We start from the raw sequence: 13598 nt of genomic DNA, 5'->3' as shown, positions 1-13598 counted from the left end.
AACGCACGCATGCAATGGAACGAGTGCAATGGCACCAGCAATGGCGTAACTCTATCAAATTTGGAAGATCTAAAATTCAGTCAAGCAGTAGTGTTTAACAGCGTTTGAAGTTTTTTTTAATCGCTACATCCTTACATCCACTGTAAATGATATCATAACAGTCAATAAACGTCTATATCATGGCTTGTATAATCGATCTAAAACTTCATGACTAAATGCGGCACTTGAGTAGGTTACAAGCATAAATAGGAGACACGCCCATGGCCGGCTCATGCTCCTCCTCATGTGAACACCCCCGTGTATTTACACACTAACACCTGGATTCTATATAAGGCATGGTGAGTTACATGCATTAAATTGGGTGCACACCCAATTTACTCACACACTTTAATCGAGTAAGTACATAAGTACATAAGTACATAAGTAATGCCATACTGGGAAAAGACCAAGGGTCCATCGAGCCCAGCATCCTGTCCACGACAGCGGCCAATCCAGGCCAAGGACACCTGGCAAGCTTCCCAAACGTACAAACATTCTATACATGTTATTCCTGGAATTTTGGAGTTTTCCAAGTCCGTTTAGTAGCGGTTTATGGACTTGTCCTTTAGGAAACCGTCCAACCCCTTTTTAAACTCTGCTAAGCTAACCGCCTTCACCACTTTCTCCGGCAACGAATTCCAGAGTTTAATTACACGTTGGGTGAAGAAAAATTTTCTACGATTTGTTTTAAATTTACTACACTGTAGTTTCATCGCATGCCCCCTAGTCCTAGTATTTTTGGAAAGCGTGAACAGACGCTTCACATCCACCTGTTCCACTCCACTCATTATTTTATATACCTCTATCATGTCTCCCCTCAGCCGTCTCTTCTCCAAGCTGTATAGCCCTAGCCTCCTTAGTCTTTCTTCATAGGGAAGTCGTCCCATCCCCGCTATCATTTTAGTCGCCCACAGTGATGACAATTGGTAGATAGCAACAAATTCTCAAACCTAATCGGCAATAATTGGAATGTATACATGCATCTTTTTAGGCGTATTCTAAAAAGAGGCATGCAGCTGAAAAGGGGGCGCAGCCATGGGAGGAGTGTGGCATGTCAGGGGCCTTCCTCAAATTTACGCACGTGGTTATAGAATTCGGGGGAACGTGTCTACATTTAGGCGTGGGTATTTGTACCAGGTTTACAGTGGCGTAAATGGCTGTGCCTAAATGTACGCGCATTCCCTGGTCCTATGCGCTATTCTATAAACCACGCCTAGCTTTAGGTGTGGTTTATTGAATAGTTCTAAGCAGGCTTCTTAGGTTTTCTATGATCCATCTCAGTGCAAAGCTTCATTCAGAGTAAGAGATATGGTATAGGGGTAGCCAACATTAATATGTGAGAAATGGAAACGTAAACTTTTTTCCCACCTGTATTGTGTTGACTATCTATTTCTTTAATTATATATTCTCTGTAATTTTTCTATTCTTGGAACTCTCCTTACTGTGGACTGTAAATGTACCTATTTGGTTGTCATATTTCTATTTTTTTTTTCTTACATTGGAAAATTTATATTCAAGTTTGTTTCTTTGATGTATATTCATAAGCTTAATAAACATTTAAACTATAGAATACTGCTAAGTGTTATTTTTGGATGTGCCTATTTTACAGACGCTTTTACAGAATCTGGCCCTAAGCAAGGATACTGGGCTTGATGGACCTTTGGTCTGTCCCAGTGTGGCAGTACTTATGTACTTATCAAATACCGCTGAATGCACACCTAGCGGTTACATATGTACGTGCAAGTAATCTATAACTTGACATGCACAAATGGTGCCCAACTTTAGGTGACCTGTTATAGAATGAGGGGATAGGGTCAGGGTGAATATTCCTCTAACCAGCAGGACTGTATGGCAGAGGGGCGGAAGGTGGGAAGAATGATAAAAGAGCTATGAAACTGTGCAGATTGCAGTGATATTCAACCGCTATCTGGATAGTTTAGAGGTCCGATACTCAGAAAAGGCCAAGCACCTAAATTTAGGGGCCCTTTTACTAAGCAGCGGTAGGGCTAATGAGCATGTCGTGTGCATCAATCCGGCACTACCGCAGGGGTAGCGCAGGTGCCCTGCGGTAGTTTGAAGTTGGCGCACGCCAGTGCCATAGCTAGGTGGGGCCATGGGGGCCTGGGTCCCCCCAAATTTCTTCTTGTCCCCTGGTTTTGCTGGAGGGGGGTCCCCAACACACACCAGCTGAAGCCTTCATCCAGCGCCGGTCTCCGGCACTGCCATGTTGCCTGCCCTACTCTCTCTTCCCCTCACGTCCGGCACATGATGGGAAGAGAGAGAGCAGGTCAGGCAACACGGTAGCACCACCTTGGGCTCTGTCCCCCTCCCACCGCAAGGTCTGGCTATGCCCCCGACACACGCTGTTTCCCGTGGTAGAAAATATTTTTATATTTCCTACAATGGGGGCATTCCCAGCAGTAATTGGCAGCATGGCCACATTGGCACGCACTGTATAATTACTGCACGAGTAGAGCGTGAGCCCGTATTACTAAGTCAATGGGTGGCAGTAAGGGCTCAGGCAGTAAATAGCCGTGCACTACCTTTGATTTTACTGTATGACCATTTACTGCCAGGGTGGGCCTGGATGGGCCCAGGCCCAGCCACTTTCCCTCCAGGCCTGCCCATCCAACATCCTTCGCTCGCTGTCGCTGCCTTTTCTCCCATGGCTCCGGGTACGGCCATCCGGGAGGCAGCGTTCAGCGTTGCCTGGCTGCCTGCCCTGAAATTCTTCTTCTCCCAAGGCTCCGTCCACTGCCTCAGTCCCTGCATTCTTTTTTTTTTGCCCTTCGCACAGCGCTGCCATTCACACAGGTAGCTCCACTCCCCCCTGCCATGCCCATCTGGCCCTACGTAAACAGGAAGTGCATCAGAGAGGGCCGGATGGATGTGGCAAACGGGAGCGGAGCTGCCTGTGTGAATGGTGCTTAAAAGCTTTGCTCCAAATGTAGGTCTGTGATTCATTTGCCTTGATTTAGGAGAAACCTGCTACTGAAAATCAGTGCTAAGCTCTTAACTTTTTTTTTCCCTCCACTCTAAATTGACATCTGTTGCCACCCACTTTATAGGCTCCTATACTTAGGAGTTTAGTCAAATACTGTGGAAAGTATTCTGAGAACATTGAGACAGTTAATCACCCCTGATGATTTCTGAACTATTTTACAATATTTACTGCTCTTATCAATAGATCATTGTAATTCTCTGTTGTACAGCCTGCTGAATATCTGAATTAAGATTTAAAACTCTGCAGACTTGTTATTAAGTGGATCAAGAATTTTGGATCCTATTACACGAGCTGCCAATAAAATCTAAAATAGAATTTAAACGTCTAGTGTTAATTTTCAAAACTAGAAGGTTGAATCAGCCAGTAATTTTGATGGTTCCATTGCAGCAGTATCGACCTTGCGATTCCAGGATGTAGGTTTGCCAGCTGTTCCTTCTTTGTGTCGTGCCAAGAAGACTTGCACACGAGAACTTGCATGGTCAATCATTGGCTCTGGGCACTGGAATTTGTTGACCCAATCACTTTGGCTTAAGACCGACAGAAAAGATTTTTGAAAAAAACGTAGAAGCCTGGCTTTTTGAAGAGGCTTATTCTAATTGACATGTTTTTAAAAAATATATTATGATAACACATCTTGTATATTAAGTTATATGCATGGGCATAATTTGACTGATTCATTTGGGGGGGGGGGCAAAAGGTGGGGTTTGGCACATTAGCATATTTATTTGCTTATACATATTCATTATAATTATTCAAAATACACACACACCAGAGTAAAACACTGAATATGAAGCCAGCATACTTAGCACCCTGTTTACTAAGGTGCGTTAGTGTTTTTAGCGTGCCTATAACGCTGCTTAGTAAACAGGGCCATAAAAAAGTAAAGATACATCTTGTTTAACTGAAATGAGCCAGCACCATGGGAAAATTTTCTCATTATGCCCTCTCTCACATTCACATGAATTAGTAAGGGGAGAGTACACTTTCCCTCTCCCCCTCCCTAGGCCTGATACCAGCACCCTCCCTTTTTCTCCTTCTCCAAATCCCAGCTCTTTCTCCCTCTCTCCCTCTTTACTAACAATTTACCTTACCATGCCACATGGATAGAAAAAAATATCCCCCTTCCACTGCCCCTCCCCCGGCAGGCATCACTCCCCTCTCACCACTTTTTTTCTACCTTCCTTCCCCAGAGGCAACACTTACCCCTCAGGCATATAACATTTTTCCTCTTGGCCCCCTCCACTGACAGCACTAACCCCAAGGGGCGGCTCACAGCAATCTGCTGCCTGAGGTAAGGGATGAGGTGGCACCCCTCCCCCCCAGGCACCCAAAAGAGAGGGCCCCCTGAAATCTCTAATCAGGAAGGAGGGTGAGGATGTCTCCTCATTCTAAACATTAGTCAGGTAGTTGCCCCAAGAAAAAAAAGAATGCAATTTATATTCCCAAGTTATACAATAAAAAACAAAAAACTGCCAACACTGGTTATACTCAATAGAATTATTTGCGCTAAATTATGTTGCCTGGAATTCTAATATATATAAAAAAAATAAATACTGACCCTTGATTCTGCACTGTCACAGTGTTAAATGCAGTGGCATAGCCAGACAGCCAATTTTGGGTGGACCTGAGCCCAAAGTGGGTGGGCACAAAATTTTCTCTGCCCTGTCCTACCCCCACCTCAAAATATAAATTACACTTTCTCTGAAGGTGGTCAGAATTCCCTTTTACCAAGCTTGGCAGGCAGCAGCGATGTCCCTAAGCCACTGATGCCGGCACCCATGTACGTTTAGTTGTCGGAGGCTCAAGGATGCTGTCATCGACTGCAGAGCTTGGGAGAAGAGAGTTCTGGCCATCTTTGGATGAATTCCACAGCTGGGGATGCTTGGGGATCCCCACCACCTATAAAGCAAGGGTCAGGACCGATTTTATCCGTGCGAGAGACCAGGTCAGAAAATAAAGGAGGGCCCCATCCCTAAACACCTCTCCTCTCTGCCTCACTCCAATTTCCCTATCTGCCATTACTATCATACCACAAAGTGTACACTGTGTGGCAACAATATCAAAATGCTTACTAGCCAAACAAACTATGAATCAATATATTGCATCAACATATGTAATTTTTGTTTAATTTTTAAAGACAATGAGGCATCCTATATGGCTCTAAAATGAACTATTGGATCTCCTATAGTGCATAGTTATTCTAGATACGAAGCCCTCCAATTTGTCTTAATCATTTGTATCCAATGTCTTCTTTTATCTTTACATATATATGCACTTCTGCAACAAACATTTTTTTAAAAAAGACAACAAAACAGTGACCAGTTCACTTATCTGAGAATGTAGATTACAGCACTGTAGAGACTAGATCAACACACTGACAGATCCTCACCAAATACAGAACAAGGGATCACAGATTAGATAGACAAAAAAATGAGATGGGAGCCCCAAGAAGTTAAACTTAGCATGTACTATAACACTAGGGCAGAAAAAGAGAAATGCATTTCCTTTTCTACTGAACACAATACAAAGACATTTACTATGCACATTTCCCAAAGCTAACATATGAACATTTTATTTTTCTATCATGTTGGTTCTGGTTTCTCTTTTCTTCTTTCCTGTCTGTTGTCTGCTAATTCTCCTTCAAGCGGCTGCTGTCCAGTTTCTTTTCTCTTCTTTCCTGTCTATTCCCTCACTACACCTGCCTCTGACATATTGATCCTTCCTTTTCAGCTCTTCCCTCCCTTTTTTTTTTCTTTTCTGCTTTCTGTCTACTCAAATTTCAGCCTCTATCACCCTTCTCCTTTTTACTTTTCAGCCACCTATCAAATTCCCATTTTCTCTCACCCACTAGTTCTACCATTACCCATCTCAAATCTTTCCCAGCCCTCCATTCTCTTTCATCTTTAATCTAATCCCCATTACCATATTTCTATCCTCTCATTCATTTCCTTGCCATCCTCTCCTGGCCTCCCCCACACGATTCCACCATCCCCTCCACCTTTCTAGCCCAGTAGCTGCTCCCTCTTTCTCCTTCTCCACTCTCATAGCCTTACATCTCTCTATCCCTTCTCTCTTCCCTACTGCTTGTGCCCCCATTTCTCCAGCATTTTCCCTCTCTTTTCCGTCACTCCCACTGTCTGGCATTTCTCCATCATTCCCTTCTGCTCCTGGATCCAACATCTCCCTCCCTCTCATTAATCCCAGTTTCGTAGCTAGGTGGGGCCATGGGGCCCTGAGCCCTCCCAAATTTGCTGTGGCCCCTGGTTGGCTGTCAGGGGTTCCCAATCCTTGCCAGCTGAAGACTTCACCCAGCGCTGGTCTGTGGTGGCACCGCATTACCTGCCCTGCTCTTTCTTCCTCTCACGTCGGGCACGCTTCTTTTAGTGAAACTGAACATGCTCAGTTTTACCAAAAGGAGCATGCTGAACGTGAGGGGAAGAGAGAGCAGGACAGGCAATGCGGCGGCACCGGAGACCAGTGCTGAACAAAGTCTTCAGCTGGTGGGGGGTGGGGACCCCTGCCAGCCAAGGTATTTGCGGCAGCAGTGGTGGGCGGTGGAGGGGGCAGTGGCATGGAGGTGATGAAAATGTGCCCCCCACCTTGGGCTCTGGCCACCTTCCACCCCAAGGTCTGGCTATGCCCCTGATCTACCCTCATGTCCAAAATCTCTCCCTCTCTCCTATTGTCCACCATCTCTCTCCCTTCCTTATGCCCAAAATCTGTCTTCCTCCTCCCCCATGCAGCATTTTCTCCCTTCGTCCTGTTCTTTACCTTGTCTAACATTTCTGTCTCTCTCCCCTGGTCACCATCTCTCTCTCCCCTTCACCTTTATGTCCATCAATTGTCCCCGTCCTCTCCCCATGTCCAACAATTCTCCCTCTCACCCACCATGCAGCATATCTCCCTCCCCTCCACCCTTATGCCCAACAATTCTCCCCTTCCCTCCTCATCCCATGTTCAACAATTCTCCCTCTATTAACCCCCCCTCCCCGTTCAGCATATCTCCTTCCCTAATAGCCTAGTGGTTAGTGCAGTGGACTCTGATCCTGGGGAACTGGGTTCGATTCCCACTGCAGCTCCTTGTGACTCTGGGCAAGTCACGTAACCCTCCATTGTCCCAGGTACAAATAAGTACCTGTATATAATATGTAATCCGCTTTGAATGTAGTTGGGAAAAACCACAGAAAGGTGGTATATAAGTCCCTTTCCCTTTCACCCTTTCCTGCTTGTATGAACGGGTCCCTGGCAGCAGCGAGGGGAGTAGGCTGGGCTTCTGTGGTCCTGCATCTCCCTTCCATAAGTGCTGCTTTGGCTTGAACAGGTCCCCAGCAGTGGCAGTGATTCCCACACGCCTGCCACTATGCCAGAAACCTCCTGCCGCGTCCTGCCTAGTCAGAAACAGGAAGTTGCGACAGAGGGAGGTGGGCTCGGCAGAAAGGAGGTTTCTGGTTTAGCAGCAGGCAGAATGTGGGAATTGTTGCCGCTGCCGGAGAACTTTTTCCTGCAAGAGCAACACTTAAGGAAGAGAGATGCAGTACCGTGGAAGCCTAGCCTGCTCCCCTCCACACGTGGGCCCAGGCCCACCCATGGCTATACCCCTGGTTAAAAGCAGTGGCGTAGCCACAGGTGGGCCTGGGTGGGCCAAGTCCCACCCACTTAGGGCTCAGGCACACCCAAAAGTAGCACAAATTTAGTGGTAGCTGGTGGGGATCCCAAGCTCTGCCAGCTGAAGACTTCCTTCTGTTGGTAAAGAAAATGCTACTCTCCACGATACTGGCACCTGAGCATGCTCAGTTTTCAGCACATGCCTGCTACAGACTGCCAAGGTGGAAAGAAGCATTTTCCCACCAGATGAGATATTTTTTGGTGGTGGTGGGATGGGGAAGAACACTTGGTGCCCACCCACTTCTTGCCTAGGCCCACCCAAAATCTATTGTCTAGATACGCCCCTGGTTAAAAGTAACCATATATTCTGCATCCACAGAAGCTTTCTTCTTGCAACAAGGAATGCAAAGCTGAACTAGAGCATTTCCCCATAGAATTCACTATGCAAAATAAAATATTATTCTGGTCGGGAGTTTAGGGGAACTATTCCTTATAGTTCTTGGTTAGGTTAAGGGCTACTTGGTGTTAAAAAGGTATACTGTAACTTTGTCTATTTGCTATTCACCCATGTGTCCATTTATAAATAAAGTTGATTTAAAAAATTATTCTGGTTTAATCTCAGTATCACCAACATAATTCCTCTCCAGTAGCAGACATATTAGGCCCAATATTCAGCCAGTGGCAGTCAGTATTTTGCTGACCACTGCTAACTTTATTCCTTGATATTTAATGTCAGGCCATGTCCAGGCACCAGCATTGAATATCCAGGCATACACAGCTGGATTAAACATAGCTTGTGTGATATTCAGCACTTAATCAGCTAGGATGAACCGCATTAAGATAGAACTGTGTTTTATTCAGTCCTATTTATGCGGTTATCATAGCTAGTTAAGTGTTTTATTCCCCTTACAATTTACCACACAAAATTATTCAAATTGTGATCATCATCTTAGGAACAGCATACGCTCCTTCCCCTGCCAGACAACTGTTTAAAGCGGACAGGTTTTTGTTTGCATCATGACTCTACATACAAGATGTGAAAACTACTGGTGTTCAGCATCTTTATTTTGGGTGACAACTAGGGAAAGGGAAACAGGACTTGGTATACCACCTTTTCTGAGGTTTTTTGCAACTATTCAAAGCGGTTTACATATATTTAGGTACTTATTTTGTACCAGGGGCAATGGAGGGTTAAGTGACTTGTCCAGAGTCACAAGGAGCTGCAGTGGGAATTGAACCCAGTTCCCAAGGATCAAAGTCCACTGCACTAACCACTGGGCTACCAAAGCCTGCTTTCAAATAGGGCCATACACTTTATGAAATGACACAAAACACTCCATAACAGCCCTATAACTTATGAAAGACAGTGCTATAAATATTATACTGGGCCCTAAAGCACCAATATATTCTGCTACTGAGAAACTGAAACTATCTGGACTGTTACACATTCCTACAGAGACACTACATGCTAGCAAAATCCTTCACCTCAGTCGCACATGCAGAACATAGACAGACCCTCTCAGCGGCCCTGCCCTGCTCCTCACCTCTCCCATTCAATCACTAAGTCCCTGTTATCTTCTGCTCTGTTCTCCTTTTCCCCCACCCCTCTCCTAGTCATATTCATCTTCTGATCTGTCCCCCTTCCCTTAGTCATCTTCTATCTATTCCCCTTCTTCCCACATCCATCTAGTTTCTGCTCCGTTCCCCATCTGCTCCACCCACACCTCTTAGCCCCATCTGTTCCCCTCTTCCTCCACCCACACTCCCTCCACTCACACCCCATTCATCTTTTGCTCTATTTCCCTCCCCTCCACCTACATCCCCTAGTCCCATCCATCTTCGGCCCCTTCCCTCTCCCTCCCACCCCAGTCCCATCCATCTTCTGCTTTCCAGTATCTCCTGTCTGACGTTTTTTTCTCTCTCCATGTCCACCGTCATTCCCTCTGACTCCTTATCTCTGCTGTCCATTACCTCCCCTGTGTCCCTGTCCTATTCCTCCCATGTTCAGCATCTGTTCTTTGTGTCCCCATCCCCCCCGTCCCCATGTTCCTCCCTCGTCTTTCCCTCTTTCACCTGTACTCCTACCCCAGGGTCAGCATAGTAAATTTTCAAAGAGGCCAATTTAGGAACCTAACTCTTAAAGTGAACAGCTTAAACCCATTGAAAATGTACTTTTACGCATACAGAAGCCTAAATTAAATGGGAGTGGAAATAGCATTGACTGCATTAAATTTATATTCAGCACTGCTGAAAACACATTAATCTATGTATGTGCCAGTGTATAATGCAGAAGAAATTCAGTTCCTAAAAACAACACAGGTACAGAAACAAACATTAATATCTTTCCTGTTACTGTTTCTCCCAACAGAACACTATATAAGGGGCCAATTATTAACAATGAGAGCGTGCTAATGGTGTTAGTATGCTTTTATTCCTATGGTCCCTGTAGCTGATAGTACCTACAAACTGTTAGGACTGGGGGGCATGCAATGAAGCTACTAAGCAGTATATTTAGAATAAATTGGAGAAAATATTTCTTCACTCAACATGTAACTAAAGTCTGGAATTTATTGCCAGAGAATGTGGTAAAAGCAGTTAGCTTAGCAGGGTTTAAAAAGGTTTGGATAATTTCCTAAAAGAAAAGTCCATAAGCCATTATTAAGATGGACTTGGGAAAATCCATTGCTTATTTCTAGGATAAGCAGCATAAAATCTGTTTTACTGCTCTGGGATCTTGCCAGATACTTGTGACCTGGATTGGCCACTGTTGGAAACAGGATACTGGACTTGATGGACCTTCGGTCTGTCCCAGTATGGCAAAGCTTATATTGTCATGTTCTTAAATGACCCCCTATAGTATTTTCAATTCCACAATATGATCAAATAGAAGAGGATACTAGTGTCCTGGAAAATGCTGAGAATAAATACAACCCCCTTCCTTATGGGTGCTGAAATTCCATAGGTTCTTGTAGTTTATGCTTCCCTCTAAGATGAAAGGTACCTCTTACATGTGAATAATTCTAAAAAGTAAGAGGCAGCAGCATTTCACAATGCTGTGACATGAAATGATTCTACTACTGGCATCTAAACTGCCGTAATGTGTACTTCACACCATACCTTGAATGTTTAGCAAAACTTAGGGACTTGGTAGAGCTGCAGGTGTGTGAATAGGCAGTTCTCTGACTTCTTAGAGACGACCACATCTATTCAGTGTTACTACTTAAAGTGCTCAATGTGAGTTAGTTCTATCTGATGTAAAATACATAAAAACAAATAGGGTACTATGGGGAAGAGAGAAATTAAAGTGGAGCGCTTACCATGAGCATCCTGTGTGATGAGCAGTAAGGTGAACATCAGAACAGCAGCGCTGGATTTCATTATGGCTGTGACTGTGAGTTCAAGGTTAGTTCAGCCTCTGTTCAATGCTCTTCGGGTTAAACCATCTACTATTTATTTGCTTAAAACAGGGAAGTGGCTTCCTCATTAAGGGTATTTTTAGAACACGTGTTTGAGAAGTGACTTCACTTTAATTTCCAAAAAACTAACAATGCTGATATTTGTTTACCATCTGAAATGCATAGGGGGGAGGCAGGAATTACTGTAAGGTAATTCAGAAAATCAAATTTAGACAAATTCTCAAATATTTTTGGCTCTGCCCACGGAAGACCAAAATTGAGTCTAGAGGAAACGCATTCTGTTATTGGTCCTTTATGAATTTATATGTGGTATTTTCTCTTGAAAATGTAGAACTGTTTTGATGATGTGGCTTATATAGAGTAAATTCTATGATTTGCGATCATTTCTTAAAGATGTCTTGAGTAATAAGAACTGAAAAAAAATGGCAACCAAAATAAATATTATTGGGTGAAGTTGTACACCTGGTGCACAGACAATGCATTTCTGCTGCAGATTTGAGCTGTTGCCCTCATTGATATAATTTATGGTTGCTGAAAAAGAGGGTATGTTTTGCATATATACACAGATGAAGGGTCATTTTATACCAGGTTTCTTAGATTAACCGCAAAGATTAACATGTGGTAAGTTTAAAGCTTGTGCTGTAAATGCAGGGGGTGCACTCTGCATTGGTCTTGCATTTACTACACAGGGCAGACACCTGCCATTATTATTATTAATAATAACATTTGTATAGCACTACCAGACGCAAGCAGTGCTGAACACCTGACACAGAGAGACAGTCCCTGCTCGATAGAGCTTACAATCTAAAAATGTTATCTGAAGTGCTAGACTATGCAGGCACCTGTGCTATCTGCCACAGCAGGCAATGTGTTGTGGGACCTGCTGGCAAAGCTACGTGGGGCCACAGGGGCCTGGGCCCCCCCCAAATTTGCTTTGGGCCCCTGGTTTGGCTGGCGGGGGTCCCCAACCCCTGCCAGCTGAAGCCTTCGTTCAGCGCTGGTCTCCAGCACCGCGGCATTGCCTGTCCTGCTCTCTCTTCCCTTCACGGTCCAGCGTGCTCCTTTTAGTGAAACTGAGCATGTGCTCATGCTCAATTTAATTAAAACGAGCATGCCACATGTGAGGGAAAGAGAGAGCAGGGCAGGCAATGCAGCGTCGCCAGAGACAAGTGCTGGATGAAGGCTTCAGCTGGTGGGGGTTGTGGACCCCCACCAGGCAAGATATGTACAGTGGCGGCAGTGGGTGGGGAGTGGCAGGGCGGCAGAAAGGGGTGGCGAGACAGCGGAAGGGGGGTGTTGGCAGGGCAGAGGACCAAAGTGTGCCCCCCCCTTTGGGCTCTGGCCCCTTCCCACCTCGAGTTCTAGGGACCAAGAATAAATAAATAAAGATGTCAGATCTGCTGCAGTGGCACTCTCCCCACACAACTCCTCCACATCTGATTAACACAGTCTGATCTCTCAAGATCTATTTCCACCCTCCCGAATACCCTCTATTACATGCCCTAACACCCCTGCCTCCCCAATCTCACCCCCTAACTCCAGGCACTGCAGCAGGTGCAGAATTGGCCACTCAAATGAAGGGAGATCTTCGTGAATGGATGACTGACATCAAAAATAAATTCCAATTGGTCAAGGGCCGTATTAAAGATGCAGTTAAAGAAATCTGTAAGGACATCGCGAATTTGGCAAACAGAATGGATGATGTGGCGCTCTGGGTTGGTGAACAGGTAGAGCTCACCACGGATTTATATGGTGCAGTTCAAGGCTTGCAACAGACTCGAACAGATTGAGTGGAGGACCTAGAAAACAGGTCTAGATGGCAAAATCTCAGGATCCATGGGGTCCCCGGCATGGAGTCCTATCAGGATGTGGAGCGGGTAGTACAAGAAATTTATAAAGAGTTGATGGTTTCTGGAGAGGCTGTAGAGGAGGGTAATTTGCCTCAGCTCAAGGTGGATAGAGCGCATAGGGCAGGGTGAATGCAGTGGGATGACATGAAAGCTGTGTTAGCCTTGCTGACTTCATGGGAAGGTTGGGGAGATTGACGGGGATGGGGCTGTGGGGGGAAGGGGGAAGGGGTTAATATGGTTCAGATGGGGGGGGAGATTGTGGTGAAAGAGGTTGGCGGGGAGGGGGAATGATAAAGTGCAATTTCCCTTTGATGGATATGTTCTGATTGTGTACTGGGGGAACAATGGGCATTTTATAGTTTGATTTGAGATGAGTGCCAAGTTTGAGATGAGTGCAAAGTAAAGGGCCCCAATGCTCCCCACAAGCGTCAGTTAATGGTCGAGGAACTGGGGCATCTATAAGCACAGGTCTGTTTTGTGCAGGAAACACATCTTTTGAGTTCACATGAGAAGCTTCTACTTACAAAAGAGTTTTCAGGGATATATACTGTATATAGAGAGAGTCCAATAGGCTTGAAAAGAAAAAAAAGGGGGTGGTTCAGTGGACATTCTTTCTTCCTCGAGAGCCTCAGCGATTATGGAGGAGTATTGGGATGAGGTAGGTAGGTGGATCATATGGGTGGG

The 13598-nt window shown here is 45.1% G+C and overlaps 1 protein-coding gene across 1 annotated transcript in view; it reads right to left on the bottom strand.

Annotated features, from left to right (window-relative positions):
• The window catches only part of CXCL13 (C-X-C motif chemokine ligand 13), a 37124-nt gene extending 26042 nt beyond the window's left edge, over positions 1-11082 (bottom strand). The window contains exon 1 of the mRNA XM_030190546.1: positions 10966-11082. Coding sequence (XP_030046406.1) covers positions 10966-11026 — 61 coding nt within the window. The 5' untranslated portion in view covers positions 11027-11082. The remainder of the gene's footprint in view (positions 1-10965) is intronic.
• Positions 11083-13598: the final 2516 nt, after the last annotated feature.

This window comes from Microcaecilia unicolor, chromosome 2 (genome assembly GCF_901765095.1).
Source record: "Microcaecilia unicolor chromosome 2, aMicUni1.1, whole genome shotgun sequence".
NCBI lineage: Eukaryota > Metazoa > Chordata > Amphibia > Gymnophiona > Siphonopidae > Microcaecilia > Microcaecilia unicolor.
The sequence above is the reverse complement of the archived record's forward strand: the minus strand, read 5'-3'. Positions and strand labels throughout refer to the sequence as shown.